We start from the raw sequence: 15,464 nt of genomic DNA on the forward strand, positions 1-15,464 counted from the left end.
TTTGCTCCTGTTCTGAGACACAACTCATCCTCTCCAACCAGTTTTAAGGGCCATGGGGAGGTTTTGTTCACATAGTGCAAAAAGCCCCTAGGCTTTGCAGTGGGTTGGTTCTGGATGTAAGCACAGCAGATCTGGGTTGTGAAAGCACCAGAATCCACTAGAGCAGGTTAGAAAATGGGGAGAGCATTTAAAAAAAAAACCCTCATAATGGCAGTAAAGCCTGAGGATTCGCTGCCTCTCGGGATGGTGCACACTGAGCTGTTCCCCTCATGGGTTTCAATGACTTCCACAGGGGCTCGTGAAGAGCTTTCAAGACCAGGAATTGAGGTCAGTGAACTTCGTGTTTTTTTCTGCCCCAAGGGTTGATAGCGCCTTTCCTCTGCGTTAGCGATGGGCTACCTCAGGGGAAGAAAAGCCACGTGTAGCCTGAGGGATGCTTTCAACCCAGAGCCACAGAGACCCAAGCAAGGCTCTTGACCTAGGTCCTGAGACAGAACGTTCCCTGGAAGCAAACTCTGCGTGGACCTAGTGGAAGAGGTGGAGAGGCTGGCAGAGTGGAGGCAGAAGAAGAAGGGGCCTCAGAAGGAGAACTGCCTTGGTTGTGTCGTCATCCTCTTTGGTAGAATGCAACTTGCGCTCAACTTCTCCTTGGAGATACAGGTGGAAACAGGTCGCAGTTCCCAGGTTCAGCTGTGCCTTGAAAAGGGTCTAATTCCTTGAGGAAGGAAAAGGCAATTGTGTGTAAACATGGTGGTTGTGAAAATAAGGCATGGCTAGCGCTGTCTGTAATCAAATACAGTGCAAACAGGTGTGGTAGAAGTGCTCCCTACACGGCTCACTCCCAACTCTCAGAACCCTGCCATTCCAGCCCAGGACTCCCCACACAGCTCTGCAGATCTCTCCTTCCTGACCTACAGCAACCCCTGCTAATCCACTCCGGGGCCCTTCCATACAGCTTTGCTGATGCACTGCCGTTCTAACCTGCAGGACCGTCCCCCTGCTACCGCAGGCCCTCCCCTACAGCTTTGTCAATACACCGTAATCCTGACTGACAGCACGCCCTGATAGTGCACTTCTGGGCTCCCCTGGACAGATGTACTTTTGCGCCTCAATCCTGACCGGCAGTATTGCCTTCTTTGGGAGTGTCCCTTTTCTGAGTATGACTAAGAGTCCCTTTCTATAACAGAATCAGGCCTTAGGGCTGGGTGTTCTCACTGTCAGAAAACCCCTATAAATCTGCTTCTATCTGTGTACAGCAGAACCCCCTTTATCTGGTCTAACTGGGACCCCAGGCCAGATTGGATAATCAAAAATTCCGATAATCTGGAGAATGGGCCATCTAGTAGCCACAAGAGAGATCGTTCCCTTCTGGCCCCATATGCTGCTTGTTCAGATAAATGAGGTTCTACCAGAGGTGCCAGAATGGGGGTGGGGAGAAGGGGCTATGGCCTCCTATGGCTGCCCGCTTTTTATCGGCAGTAAGGGCAAGCGACAAGGGGGACGGGCAGAGAGGAGTGATCTGGGGCGAAGTCTTGGGTGGGGGGAAGAGGTGGCACGTGAGTGGGGCGGGAGCTCAGGGAGAAGGGGCAGTGTGAGGGTGGGGCCTTGGGGGTGGTGCAGTGCAGGGGATATGGCCATGGTTCGAGTGCCTGTGTACCCCCCCACTTTTAGGGTGCTTCCACTGCTCTTGGGTTCTACCAGGGGTGCTAGAACAATTTTTATAGTGGGGGTGCTGATGATGGAAACCACGTATTTGTTGTTTGTTATTAGTACTTCAAGCCAGGTGTGCAGCAGCATCCCTAGTTTCAGCACCACTGGATTCTATTGTATTTGGTTTTCATGGACTTTTTGTTTTGTCTCAGGGAAAAAATATGAAATATGATCTTCTGATGGTATTTCCACCATGCAGGGACTAAAGTACAATAAGAAAATCAGATCTCACAGCATTTCAACCCAATAATTGACTCTCTTTTAGGCAGGGATAGTCCATTATTTTTTTGTCAAGGCCCAAATTTATTGGTCAAGGTCCAGACTTCAGAGAAAATAATTATAAAAAAACAAAAATGATAAGTAAATAAGATTTTGAGGTCCATTCAAAACCATCTGCGTGGGCTGGATTTGGCCCTCAGGCCACCTATTGACCCTGGCATTAAAAAGCCAGTTGAAAAACATAAATGTAATTTATAATATAAAAAGCCCTTGTTCACTGGCCTGCCAATGGCGCTGCTAGGGTGTGAGAACTAACTGCCTTTTGGTTACACTGGTGTAAATCCACAGTGACTTCACTGATGTTAATGCAGTTAGTTCAAATTTAATCTGGTGTAACAGAATAAGAATTTGGCCTGGGAACCCTTCCAGAGGCAGCTGTTTGCAATAACAGATAAACCAGCAGGGGGCTCCCTGAGATCAGGACAGCCAACTCCCTTCTCGCTGCAATAATCTTCAGGTTCTTTGTAGGGCAGGGCAGGCAGGGATCTTGAGTTGGCTTCTGAGCCCAGGTTGACCCATGTGGCAGCCGTGCTGTTCCCCAGGCTACTCCAGTCTGTCTCAAAGCCTTGACTTCAGACCTGCCTTGCTGAACGTCATTCCAGAATCAACCCTGACGAAGACACACATCTTCAAAAACTGGCTTTTCCAGACTGCCTGTGCTCTGGCTGCATCAACAGGCGCTCCAAGACTGAGACTCTCAGCACAAATTTATGCTTCTGGGAGCATAGCATGCTGGTCTTGTGCAGGAAGCCGTGCCACTGGGACCTAGAGCTTTCCACCTACAAGATAGCCCACATTACGGTCCCCGTCGGATGCGCCTGCGTGATGCCTTGAATCTGGCAACTTGTATTGACACACCTAGGGAGCTATTTGGCTGACATTTATTGCATCTTATGCTTCATGCCAATCAACACTGATCTTGCAAAGAAACTATTTTTGAAGATTAACTGTTCTGAGACTATTTGGAGCCTGGTTCTAACAAACGGTAGCTTCTGAATCATGTGCTAAATCGAGCTGATGGGCTTTCTCCTCAAGCTTAAAGTTAGCTTTGGCTAGGCAAGTGGGGAGCTGCTACTTCTGCTTCTCCGCTACGCTCTGATCGGTTTTTGTCCCAATCCTTCCCTGACTGTTTTGTCCGCTTGTTCTATCAGTGCTTGTTGCCTCCTGCCTGTTGTGGATTGTGAGCAATTTGGGGAAGGACCCCGTGGTCGTTGTGTCTCTGTACAGCACTACGCATGGCAAGGCACCCATCCTTGGCTGTGGTTCCTGGGTGCTACTGTGATACAAATAATAGTGTGAGGCACTGCACTGTGTCACGAGTTGTGATGAGGCTTATGAGACAATGCAATAAGGACTCTGCCAATGCCTAAGAATTGAGCGTGTTGCTTATTAGTTCATTAGCTAATGTGTTACAAAACACTAGATCGCAATAAGTGTCTGAGCATGCGGCGTGTAAACTAGATATTTCTAGGAGCTTAAGCAGACTCCACCTGAGCTGGGTGCTCAAGCTGCACCTTCTCCCCAACCAACTGCCTCCTGACTGATTATGAATCAAGCTACAAAGACATCAGCTGCTATTAGTGTTGCAGTTTTACCATTTTTAGATGCTCTGCATGTGTGTTTTCTCCAAGATTGCACAGAGGTTTTGGCAGGCTTGGGGCAAAATCTGGAACTGATCCTCCCCACCACCACCACCCCCAAAGTATTACTGTGGAGACGAGTTTAGGAATGCTCACAAATAGCATGCAACCAAGTGTGAAAGCCACTGAGGGGAGGCCCTGGGGGTGGGTGGGGTTTGGAGAGCAAGCCCACCCCACACTCATCCCTCAGCGATAGCTTCTGTCCCGTGGGGCTGGGCCCAGCTCCCTGCTCTGGAAATTGTGACCTGGCTGGTGGGGTTGCAACACCACTCAGGCTTGGGGGCCTTCTCAAATGGGGGCTGTGTGGGGCAAACTGCCCCTTTCCCCCCACCCCGTGGGAAGCCCTAGTCTTCTCCGTGAAGAGAGCTCCTGTTAACCTGGATCTATTGTATTTACATTGGCATGGATGGTTCCCCCATGACTGACACAGTTTGAGGAAATCCTTTAATGAATGTTGCCATCTTCTGAGAGGAGGAAATCCTGCTGCAGAGACCTTAATGCAAGATGATGGACAGGAGTCCTAGGGTCTTATAACAGTGCCTGCCACGGTCACTGTAGTCTCTGGGCTGCTCCCAGGAGGTAACCAAGATCACGCTAAGCCTGTGGTCCAATGTTCTTCCCTATTTCTCTCAAGCTAGGCAGGGCAATCTGGTTTAGATTTTCTTTCTGAATTCATCTCCTCCTGATCTTTCTCTTCCTCTGGCCTTCCCCTCTTTTTCCTTTTCCTCCTCTCCATATAATTTTTTCTTTGTGGCTTGCTTGGCCTTTCCTTCAGCCCCTCCCCCCCCCGCCGCCCACCTCCTCATCTGTTCTGCATCACTTCCCTGCACCACCACCCATAGCCCAGGGACTGGAGACGGTCGTGACCTCTCACGATTGGGTAAGTTTGCACATCTCCCCACTGCGTGCAAACACACCCTTTCATAGTAACTCCACATGACCTTTCACTCTGATCCTTTCCCCTTAATACCCTAGTTATGCACGAACCTTTCTCTTGCATCAACCTGTTTACCTGCCTCAGGTGATTTACCCAACCCCAGTTCCTAAGGTATTAGGGCTACTTTGCAATGTCTTCATCTTCTCTGTCTCTCTTAGGCTCATTTAATCCTTGATGTAGGAGCAAATTTCTGTTCTCTAGAGCTGTGCTATTCAGCTCCCTTCCTGCTGGTGCAAATTTAAAACAAATTAGGGGGGACTGAGGACAAGTGAAGCCCTAGAATGCCAGCATGTTTGAGAGGTTTGATTTAAGGGCTCAGGAAACCACTTGAACGAATGACACTGAGATTTAATTTCCTGTGGTTATGGAGGGAGAGATCTTTGTCATTATTTCTCTAGATTTCTGAAGGTCCCCGTTTCCTTTGGGGGCAAGAACAGAAGTGACTAGTCTCCTAAGAGTCTAGTTCCAAAGGCTCGAGCCTAGATAACACATTCATTCCCCACAGGCATCGTATCTTGGATCATATTTATTTTAGTTGTGGACAGAAGTGCCAAGTTGGTCCTGTTTCCTATCACACATCACGTGGCAGATGAATGTAAACATTAAATCCATAGTGCTGTTTTTTTCCCCCACACTGGAAAATGCTGCAATGTGTATGTGCCACGTAGATGGAAAAGATTTGTGCAATGCATTAATTGTTAGGAGCTGGTCCTGCACAGAATAAATGAAAGAGAGCACCTGCCCTGAAGAGCTTATGGTGTAAAAGACAGACACAGAGAAACTCAGGGAAGGTGGTTGACTTACAATTTAGAAAGGCAGTGCAGTCAATGGCTAGCTGGCTTGGGGCTCTGGAGATGTGGATCCTATTCCTGTTCTCTCAATGACCTGCTGTAAAATCATGAGCAAGAAAAGTGCTTAATCTCGTACCTCAGTTTTCCCTCACCCATTGTCTCCTCTAGTTAGACTATAAACCCCTCTGGGCAGGGAGTGTTTCTTGCTACCATAAGAACCCCACTTTATGAACTAATTGCAGAGTGAGGCGTTCATACCATTGAATATCTCAGAATGACAGTAGTTGTGGTGCATATGTTGCGCTGCATGATTTTCTTCTTGTCCTTCCTTCAACCCACTGCAAAGTGATTTCCAACGCAGTGCAAGCATTGGAATGTGAAGAGATGTCGACTTGTTCTTCATGTACATCACTTTTGTTAGGTGATTTCTCCTCCCCCTCTGGAAAAACCGTTCACTTACCTGTCTATGTGTAAAATTGAAGTTATACTGTATATATTTGTAGAATCCATTGGTGTCAACTGGCAAAGAGCTTGAGGTTGTTTACAAACAATGCCTGTCTCAGACCTGACAACTCACTACACCTAATACACTGCTTTTGTGGTATTCATCCATGAAGGGTCACTACTGAAAGCTTGTAACTTATCTGTACTCATAATCATTGTGAGGTGTGTATGGGTAATATTTAAGAAATAATGTAACTACATTGAAAATTATGCCCTTATGGCTTGGAGTCATCAGGGAATTGTATGTCTCGATGCTGACCCGTTGTATGTCTCTGTGCCCGCCCCTCCCTGGCTAGCCAATGATGTAATGTCTTGCTCAGTTGTCCACCTTTGCACCCATCCAGAACAGTCAATGGAAAACCAGCAAAGACAAACTATAAATGTTGAAACCATTTGGAAGTGAAATGGAGAGACAGGACATCGAGGGGAGCGCCCGGTCTGTGAATAAAGATACGAGACTGATTCAGTATATCACAGCATGGAGAAAGACACTCTGCATCTATTCACTGAGGAGGTACCTTGATGAGGTGGTTGCTTCATGGAAGACTGGTGTCCTGGCTCCTTGGGGTTACCAAGTGTGTCAAAAGACTGAATTTTGGGGGTGAGACTCTACTTTATTAGCTCAGAAGGGTAACTATTATTAAGTATAGACCCTAATTTGCATGTAATTACTTTGTTTGGAATGCAACCATTTGTTTTCGTCCCTCACATTTGTTCTGATTTGAATCTCTGCTTTTTCTTAAATAAATTTTTAGTTTTGTTTTACTATCATTGAACTCAGGCGCTGTGTCTGATTACAGGGCTAAGGTAAAACTGGTAAACGGCGGGACACTGCTCCTTGCTCCTTTGGGAACAAGAGGATGTGGGATTTCAGTGAGTATCCAGTGATTGGGAGTTGGATGCCACAGGGGGGTTCTTTTTTGAGGAACTTGGGAGCTGGGGCGCATCTGTTGTCAACCTGCAAGGCAGGGATGGCATAGCGAGAGGCCAGGGTCTGGAGAGGTGGATGGGCTGGTTGAATTAGGGAACTAACACTCAGCTGGCGCAGGCTGGCCTCCCTCGTGTTGAAGGCAGGTGATGATAAGGTGACTCACACTTCTGGGTATTTCAAGAAGTGTCACACCTGGGTTAGCCTTTGGGTTGGTACGCAGGCCAGTTACTGGGGTGGATGATTTTTATTTTTAATGCCATGGGTGGAGTAGTCATCACCAACTCTTGGGCAATCCCATTTTACAGCTTTCCATTTCATGGCCAGAAAATGAGTGTCAGACTCTGAGCAGCAGGATGGAATTATAGTATTATAGACACAGACTTAATCTAATCCTTCCTGCATACGCAATATATTATTGCACTCCTACAATACAGAGAACAATGTGTGATGAACGTGCCTAGGCTTTATGCTGAATTGCTTCATCGCCATTTCTGTTGGCTTATAAGTGGCAAAACCCACATTCGTAAATCAAAACAGGAGGTGTGAGAAATCTGCCTTTAGCTCTCTCTCTACAAGCTGCCAATGTAGAGGATGCAGAAAATGGGGCAGGTTGAGCACTGCTGTACATATCTACTGCAGACTTGGCCTGAACGCTTACCAGTTCCAAGGAGAAATGATATAATCATATGTATCCAGCTGCATAGAGAGAGAGCAAGCTGACTAAACCAGAATAGCTTTCACAGGAGTAAAATTGAACTAACATATCATGCTATTTTCAATACTTAAATGGACATTGGAAGTTAATGTAACTCTAAAACATACCTGACATAAGAGCTCTTGCAAAATCTAATTACCAAAAATGTTTCCTTTTAAGTATTTTTTGGTGGTTTGGATTTAAACATTCCCAGGTGTGCTTTCAACCCAAGCATTACACTGACCTATTAGTGCATGAAACCCAGACGGTGAAACCAACTAAAAAGAAGAGCTGAAACTGACATCTATTTTTAGTGTCCAAGATGAATGCAGTACAAAGAGTACTGCCCCACCCCCAGTATCAATGGTAAATTAGATATTTATTTATATAGAGCCCCATTGGCATGCATTCTGCTTTACAAAAACAAAAAAAAGCAAGTTTGCAATCTACACAAAAATTATTTCAATAAAAATCTAACAATCTCAGGTATTATTGATGGGTAAGAAACTTTAGTTCTAGGTTTTTTAATCAGCCAACAATCCCTTAATTACAAGAGTGCACATTTAGAAAAAAGTTTAGTACAGTGAGAAGAAGAAATTCTAGGGACTGCATCTGAGATCCACTAATGAACAAGTTATCAGGCTGAACTCTCAGAATGCTCTCTCCAAGCACAGCGACTAACTAGAAAAGCCTGGCTGTGTTTGGAAACGCAAGACACACTTTTCTGAACAGAATCAGGGAGTGGAATCCTTAATAAATTAAATAAAGTTCAGAACAACCTGTTCCTAGTTCTCCAGTGCAAATGGTCTTTGCTTATTTTGCTTTAAAAGCTACACCCAGGTGTACTGAATTACAGAAAAGAGGTAGTGCTGGCATGCAGAATTTAGATTTTCAACAAACCAGTGAAGCTAAACTCCATAACTGAGCAGGGTAAGGCCTGTAATATTGCAGCACAGGCCCAAACCAGTGAGATGGGGAGGGGGTGTGGATAAAGCTGCAGCAGAGTGTGGTGGTGCAGCATTTGTAATCAGTGTGGGTCTGATGTGAGGGCAGACAGAGAGAGAGGGAGGAAGCAAGGAACTCCCATAGTGCTGCAGGGCAGGGCAGTAGGGGAGCCCCTGGGGCTCTGCAGGGTTCAGATGGGGATGGGGGGGAATCCCTGGGGTACTGCAGGCCTGACATAGGGGCATATGGGGAGACTTGGGGTGTGGCAAGGCTGAGATTAGGATGACCAGATGTCCCAATTTTATAGGGACAGTTCTGATAGTCAGGGCTTTTTCCTATATAGACTCCTATTACCCCCTACTCCATCCTGATATTTCACACTTGCTGTTTGGAGACCTTAGCTGAGATGGGCACACGGGCAGCCTGTGGGGCGCCATGGGGCTGAGATAAGCATGAGAGGAGATCCTGGGGTGGGGCAGGGCAGGGCAGGGTAGGGGTGAGATGGGGGGCAGTGGAACCTGTGGGGCTGAGATGAGGGCGGGGGAGCCCTGGGGTGGGGCAGGGTAGGGGTGAGATGGGGGGCAGGGGAACCTGTGGGGCTGAGATGAGGAAGGGGGGAGCCCTGGGGTGGGGCAGGGTAGGGGTGAGATGGGGGTCAGGGGAACCTGTGGGGCTGAGATGAGGGCGGGGGAGCCCTGGGGTGGGGCAGGGTAGGGGTGAGATGGGGGTCAGGGGAACCTGTGGGGCTGAGATGAGGGCGGGGGGAGCCCTGGGGTGGGGCAGGGCTGACATGGGGGAACCCCCGGGGCGGGGCCCTCAGCGAGCAGCTGCTGCCGGGCGCCGGTCGAGCTCGGCAGGGGGCAGGCGAGGGAAGCCGGAGCCCCGCCCCCCGGCGGAGCCCCGCCCCCAAGCCAAGCGCGGCTCCGTCCCCTCCCTCCGCCCCGCCCCTCTCACGTGGCGGCAGGTTCGCTGGCTGCGGCCCCGGCTCGGAGTCTGCGCGGTGCTGGAGCTGCGAGCCGGGCGCGGAGGCCGGGCCCAGGCAGCTGCACGGGTGAGCGGGGCGCTGTGGGTGTGGGGGGAGCCCGGGGGCGCTGTGCACGGCGGGGGAGGTGCTTCGGGCGGTGCTGTGAGTGGGGTGTGTGCGGGGGAGCCCGGGTGTTGTCCATGGGGGAGGTAAGGGGGGCACTGTGGGGGGGGTGCTGTGTGTAGGGGGATCTGAGTATGGGGGGGAGCCTGGGGGTGCTGTGCACAGGGGGAGTTATGGGGGGCGCTCTGGGGGGGATGCTGTGCACGGCGTGGGGGAGCCTGGGGCGCTGTGCACGGGGGAAGGTATGGGGAGCACTATGCGGAGGGGAGCCCGGGGGCGCTGTAGGTGGGGGATGCTGTGCATGGCGCGGGGGAGCCTGGGGCGCTGTGCACGGGGGCAGGTACAAGGGATCGCTGTATGGGGAGGGAGCCTGGGGGCACTGTAGGCAAGGGATGCTGTGCAGGGGCGGGGGGCCGGAGGATTTTCAGGGGTGCCCCGGGCAGGTGCCTTGGACACAGGTGTGGGTGCGTGTGCTGGGCCCCTGGGGTGGGAGCTCTTTGCACGGTGCTGGTGGCTGTGCAGTGGTCTCTCCAGTGACTGCGTCCTGCGAGAAGGTGGTGATGGGCTGCGGACCCCGTGGGTCTGAGCAGAATGAGTGCGGGGTGGTTGAGCGCTTGTGCAGCCTCTCGTCCCCGTGGGCTCGGAGCGTGGGGCAGACAGGAGCTGTAGGGAGGCATGTTCTGCGGGAGGTGGGTGTGTGGCCCCCTTGTCCCTGCCCTGGAGTGGCTTGCAGGGAGGAAGGATGGGTTAGGGCAGGGCCATCTTGCAGTTGGAACCAGCAGCCTGTGTAGTCTGCAGTCCCTTGCGACTGGGGCGGGAGGGGGGAGCTGGGGTACTGGGTGCAGGTGACAATCCCAGTAGCTGTCTAGGCAAACTGGACCTTGCGGATCTGTGTGTTTCTTTACACTTCTCCACCCTCTTAGCTGTCATGGAGATGATTTTTCCCTGGAGCAGAGTGGTGGGGGCTCTAACATGGCATAGAATATTACAGATCCCAGTGGGAACTGGTGCTGGTCATAGCTAGACACTTCAGTTACAGAGAGGTTTCTTTCTGGGTAGCAAGTCACAGGAAGCGGGTTTCCCCAGTGACTACCAGCGCTACAGCAATTTAATGGTGGGTTTGAGTGCTGAATCTGAACAGGGTTTGAATGCAAACTGGGTGTAACCTTAGGGGACCTTTGCACAGCAGCTGGGCGTGAACAGACTTTCACTAGTGGGGCTTGAGCCAGTATGTTTAAAATAGTGTGGCCTGGTGGAGCCCCTGACTAGCTCAGCTGAGCTCAGATCCCAGCAGTCGGGTGGACTTGAGAGCCCATGCTGCCATGTCCACATTGCTATTTTTAGCATGTTCACTTGAGCCTCAGTTGGGTTCTGTCTCCCCACCCTGAGAGGCTCAATCCCAGTTGCAGTGTAGACATACCTTTACCTGTGTGCCCTCTTCTACAGGGGACCTGCATGTGGTTTCCTCATATGAACCAGTGCTTGATTTGATACAGTACCACTTGATGAATCAGTGCTTGATTTGATACTGTGCCACTGGATCCTCATGTAGTAGACACAGACTGGAGGCAGATTGATATTTGATTTTCCAGGTTTAGCACAGTGACATTCAGTTTATTTTTAGCTAAGAAGCTTTCTTACAGCCAATTTTTTTTAACGAGCTTTTTGGCACCACACAACTGTGGCATTGTTTTCACAAAGACCTTTTGTTCCTAATTACTCTTAATTCTTACAGCGTGCCTCTGACTGTCCAGATGATCGGATCTTCTCTCTGTTAGTTCCATGCTCTGGCAACTTTCTATAGGAGACGTTAAAGGGAGGATCCCAGACACTACAACTTGTAGTTTTTAGGTATTTAGTAGGGCTGTCAAGCAATTAAAAAAAATAATTGCATGATTAAATAATAATAGAATACCATTAATTAATTAATGGTTAATTAGTTAATAGAAGAGGTATCTGAGCCTCTAGCTATTATCTTTGGGAAATCATGGGAGACGGGGGAGATTCCAGAAGACTGGAAGGGGGCAAATATAGTGACCATCTATAAAAAGGGAAATAAAAACAACCCAGGAAACTACAGACCAGTTAGTTTAACTTCTGTGCCAGGGAAGATAATGGAGCAGGTAATTAAAGAAATCATCTGCAAACACTTGGAAAGTGGTAAGGTGATAGGGAATAGCCAGCATGGATTTGTAAAGAACAAATCGTGTCAAACTAATCTGATAGCGTTCTTTGATAGGATAACAAGCCTTGTGGATAAGGGAGAAGCGGTGGATGTGATCTACCTAGACTTTAGTAAGGCATTTGATACGGTCTCGCATGATATTCTTATAGATAAGCTAGGAAAGTACAATTTAGATGGGGCTACTATAAGGTGGATGCATAACTGGCTGGATAACCGTACTCAGAGAGTAGTTGTTAATGGCTCCCAATCCCGCTGGAAAGGTATAACAAGTGGGGTTATGCAGGGGTCTGTTTTGGGACCGGTTCTGTTCAATATCTTCATCAACGATTTAGATGTTGGCATAGAAAGTACGCTTATTAAGTTTGCGGACGTTACCAAACTGGGAGGGATTGCAACTGATTTGGCGAACAGGGTCAAAATTCAAAATGATCTGGACAAATTGGAGAAATGGTCTGAGGTAAACAGGATGAAGTTCAATAAAGATAAATGCAAAGTGCTCCACTTAGGAAGGAACAATCAGTTTCACACATACAGAATGGGAAGAGACTGTCTAGGAAGGAGTATGGCAGAAAGAGATCTAGGGGTCATAGTGGACCACAACCTTAATATGAGTCAACAGTGTGATACTGTTGCAAAAAAAGCAAACGTGATTCTGGGATGCATTAACAGGTGTGTTGTAAACAAGACACGAGAAGTCATTCTTCCACTTTACTCTGCGCTGGTCAGGCCTCAGCTGGAGTATTGTGTCCAGTTCTGGGCACCGCATTTCAAGAAAGATGTGGAGAAATTGGAGAGGGTCCAGAGAAGAGCAACAAGAATGATTAAAGGTCTTGAGAACATGACCTATGAAGGAAGGCTGAAGGAATTGGGTTTGTTTAGTTTGGAAAAGAGAAGACTGAGAGGGGACATGATAGCAATTTTCAGGTATCTAAAAGGGTGTCATCAGGAGGAGGGAGAAAACTTGTTCACCTTAGCCTCCAATGATAGAACAAGAAGCAATGGGCTTAAGCTGCAGCAAGGGAGATTTAGGTTGGACAAAAAGTTCCTAACTGTCAGGGTAGTTAAACACAGGAATAGATTGCCTAGGGAAGTTGTGGAATCTCCATCTCTGGAGATATTTAAGAGTAGGTTAGATAAATGTCTATTAGGGATGGTCTAGACAGTATTTGGTCCTGCCATGAGGGCAGGGGACTGGACTCGATGACCTCTCGAGGTCCCTTCCAGTCCTAGAGTCTATGAATCTATGAATCTATTTAAATATTTTTGGATGTTTTCTACATTTTCAAATATGTTTATTTCAATTACAATACAGAATACAAAGTGCACAGTGCTCGCTTTATATGTTTTTGATTACAAATATTTGCACTGTAAAAAAAAATATTTCAATTCACCTAATACGAGTACTGTAGTGCAATCTCTTTATAATGAAAGTTGAACTTACAAATGTAGAATTATGTACAAAAAAAACTGCATTCAAAAATAAAACAATGTAAAACTTTAGAACCTATAAGTCCACTTAGTCCTACTTCAGCCAGTTGCTCAGACAAACAAACTTAGTTACAGTTTGCAGGAGATAATGTTGCCCTCTTCATGTTTACAGTGTCACCTGAAAGTGAGAACAGATATTCTCATGGCATTGTTGTAGCTGGTGTTTCAAGATTTGTGCCAGATGTGCTAAAGATTCATGTGTCCCTTCATGCTTCAACCACCATTCCAGAATACATGCGTCCATGCTGGTGATGGGTTCTGCTCGATAACGATCCAAAGCAGAGTCGACCGGTGCATGTTCATATTCATCATCTGTGTCAGATGCCACCAAGAGAAGGTTGATTTTCTTTTTTGGTGGTTCGGGTTCTGTAGTTCCTGCATCGGAGTGCTGCTCTTTTAACACTTTTGGAAGCATACTCCACACCTTGTCCCTCTCAGATTTTGGAAGGCATTTCAGATTCTTAAACCTTGGGTCGAATGCTGTATCTGTCCTTAGAAATCTCACATTGGTACCTTCTTTGTGTTTTGTCAAATCTGCTGTGAAAGTGTTCTTAAAACAAACATGCTGGGTCATCATCTGAGGCTGCTATAACATGAAACATATAGCAGAATGTGGGTAAAACAGAACAGGAGACATACAGTTCTCCCCCAGGGAGTTCAGTCACAAATTTAATTAATGCATTATCTTTTTAACAAGCATCATCAGCATGGAAGCATGTCCTCTGGAATGGTGGCCGAAGCATGAAGGGACATATGAATGTTTAGCATATCTGGCATGTAAATAACTTGCAATGCTCCCTCTCACTGAGAGTTGCTGACTTTTCCCTGTGGAATATTACTTAACAAGCTCTACAGAACGTGCGACCTGTTTGTGGGAATCTGGAAGTTTGTCTCCAAGTCGTGTTCCTGAGATGCACTGGTGGGGAGGTCGGTGCCACTTCTGCTCTGGCACCTAAAATTGGCCATTTGGGTTTGTCTCCCAAAAAGGTTGGTGATGACATTGCCAAGGCAATAGGTGACTGGAAGGGGCTGAGGATCACCGTGAAACTCACTGTCCAGAACAGGCAAGCTCAGATTGAGGTTGTCCCTTCTGCCTCTGCCCTGCTCATCAAAGCCCTCAAGGAGCCTCCTCGTGACAAGAAGAAGCAGAAGAACACTAAATACAGTGGCAGTGTCAGCTTTGATGAGATAGTAAACATTGCATGCCAGATGAGGCACAGGTCCTTGGCACGGAAGCTCTTTGGAACCATTAAGGAGATTCTAGGAACTGCTCAGTCTGTTGGCTGCAATATTGATGGCAGACAGCCTCATGATGTCATCGATGACATCAACAGTGGCACAATAGAGTGCCCAGCTAGCTAATATAGAAGCCAAGAACTCACTCATTAACACAAAAGTTAATTAAGATTTTTTGTAACAATTACGAAACCTCAATAAAACCTGCAAGGGGGGGAAAAAACACAAAAAAAACAAAACGCTGACTACAAAAGTGCCATGTGAACAGTTGTTCTCACTTTCAGGTGACATTGTAAATAAGAAGCAGTCAGCAGTATCTCCTGTAAATGTAAACAAACTTGTTTGTTTTAGCAATTGGCTGGACAAAAGTGGGACTGAGTGGACTTGTAGGCTCTAAAGTTTTACCTTGTTTTGAGTGCAATTATGTAACAAAATAAATCTTCATTTGTAAGTTACACTTTCAGGGTAAAGAAATTGCACTACAATACTCGTATGAGGTGAATTGAAAAATACTATTTCTTTATTTTTACAGTGCAAATATCTGTAATAAAAATAATAAAGTGAGCGTGTACACTTTGATTTCTGTTACAACACAGAATACAATATATTTGAAAATGCCAAAAAAAATCCAAAAATATTTAATTTCAGTTGGTATTCTGCTGTTTAACAGTACGATTAATCGTGATTAATTGTGTGAGTTAACGGCGATTAATCTACAGCCTTAATATTTAGCTGTAATCTGGGGCTGAGTTTTTTTTGTGTGTGACACTTTTATATTGGCAGAAGTCCTAGTGTAGATGCAAATATAATGGCAAAACTGCACTTTTGCTGGTATGGTGTTTTTCACTTGGAGAGGTGTGTGTGTGTGTGTGTGTGTGTGTGTGTGTGTGTGTGTGTGTGTGTGTAAGTAATCTGGAATAAGTGATACCAGCAAAAAAATCCACACTAGGTATGCTTTGCTGATACAGTATGCCAGATTCCAGACATAGTTCCAGTTTTCTTGGGGAATTGGTATAAGCTATACCAGGAAGAGCACT

At 47.2% G+C, this 15,464-nt stretch overlaps 2 protein-coding genes across 4 annotated transcripts in view; both read left to right on the plus strand.

The window, feature by feature from the left end:
- The first annotated feature begins 9,221 nt into the window (after nt 1–9,221).
- On the plus strand, nt 9,222–14,633 carry LOC127034475 (60S ribosomal protein L12-like). The gene is made up of 2 exons (XM_050923359.1): nt 9,222–9,540; nt 14,039–14,633. The coding sequence occupies exons 1-2, from the start codon at nt 9,222–9,224 to the stop codon at nt 14,551–14,553; spliced, it is 834 nt and encodes a 277-aa protein (XP_050779316.1). The 3' UTR covers nt 14,554–14,633.
- The window catches only part of KIAA0513 (KIAA0513 ortholog), an 86,634-nt gene continuing 80,584 nt past the window's right edge, over nt 9,415–15,464 (plus strand). The window contains exon 1 of one of the 3 annotated variants that reach the window (XM_050923231.1): nt 9,415–9,482. The gene's annotated coding sequence lies outside the window, so the exon portion shown is untranslated. Of the gene's footprint in view, nt 9,483–9,518; nt 9,541–15,464 lie in introns of those variants that run through there. The other 2 variants (XM_050923232.1, XM_050923234.1) reach the window with 2 other exon arrangements.

This window comes from Gopherus flavomarginatus, chromosome 14 (genome assembly GCF_025201925.1).
Source record: "Gopherus flavomarginatus isolate rGopFla2 chromosome 14, rGopFla2.mat.asm, whole genome shotgun sequence".
Classification (NCBI taxonomy): Eukaryota; Metazoa; Chordata; order Testudines; family Testudinidae; genus Gopherus; species Gopherus flavomarginatus.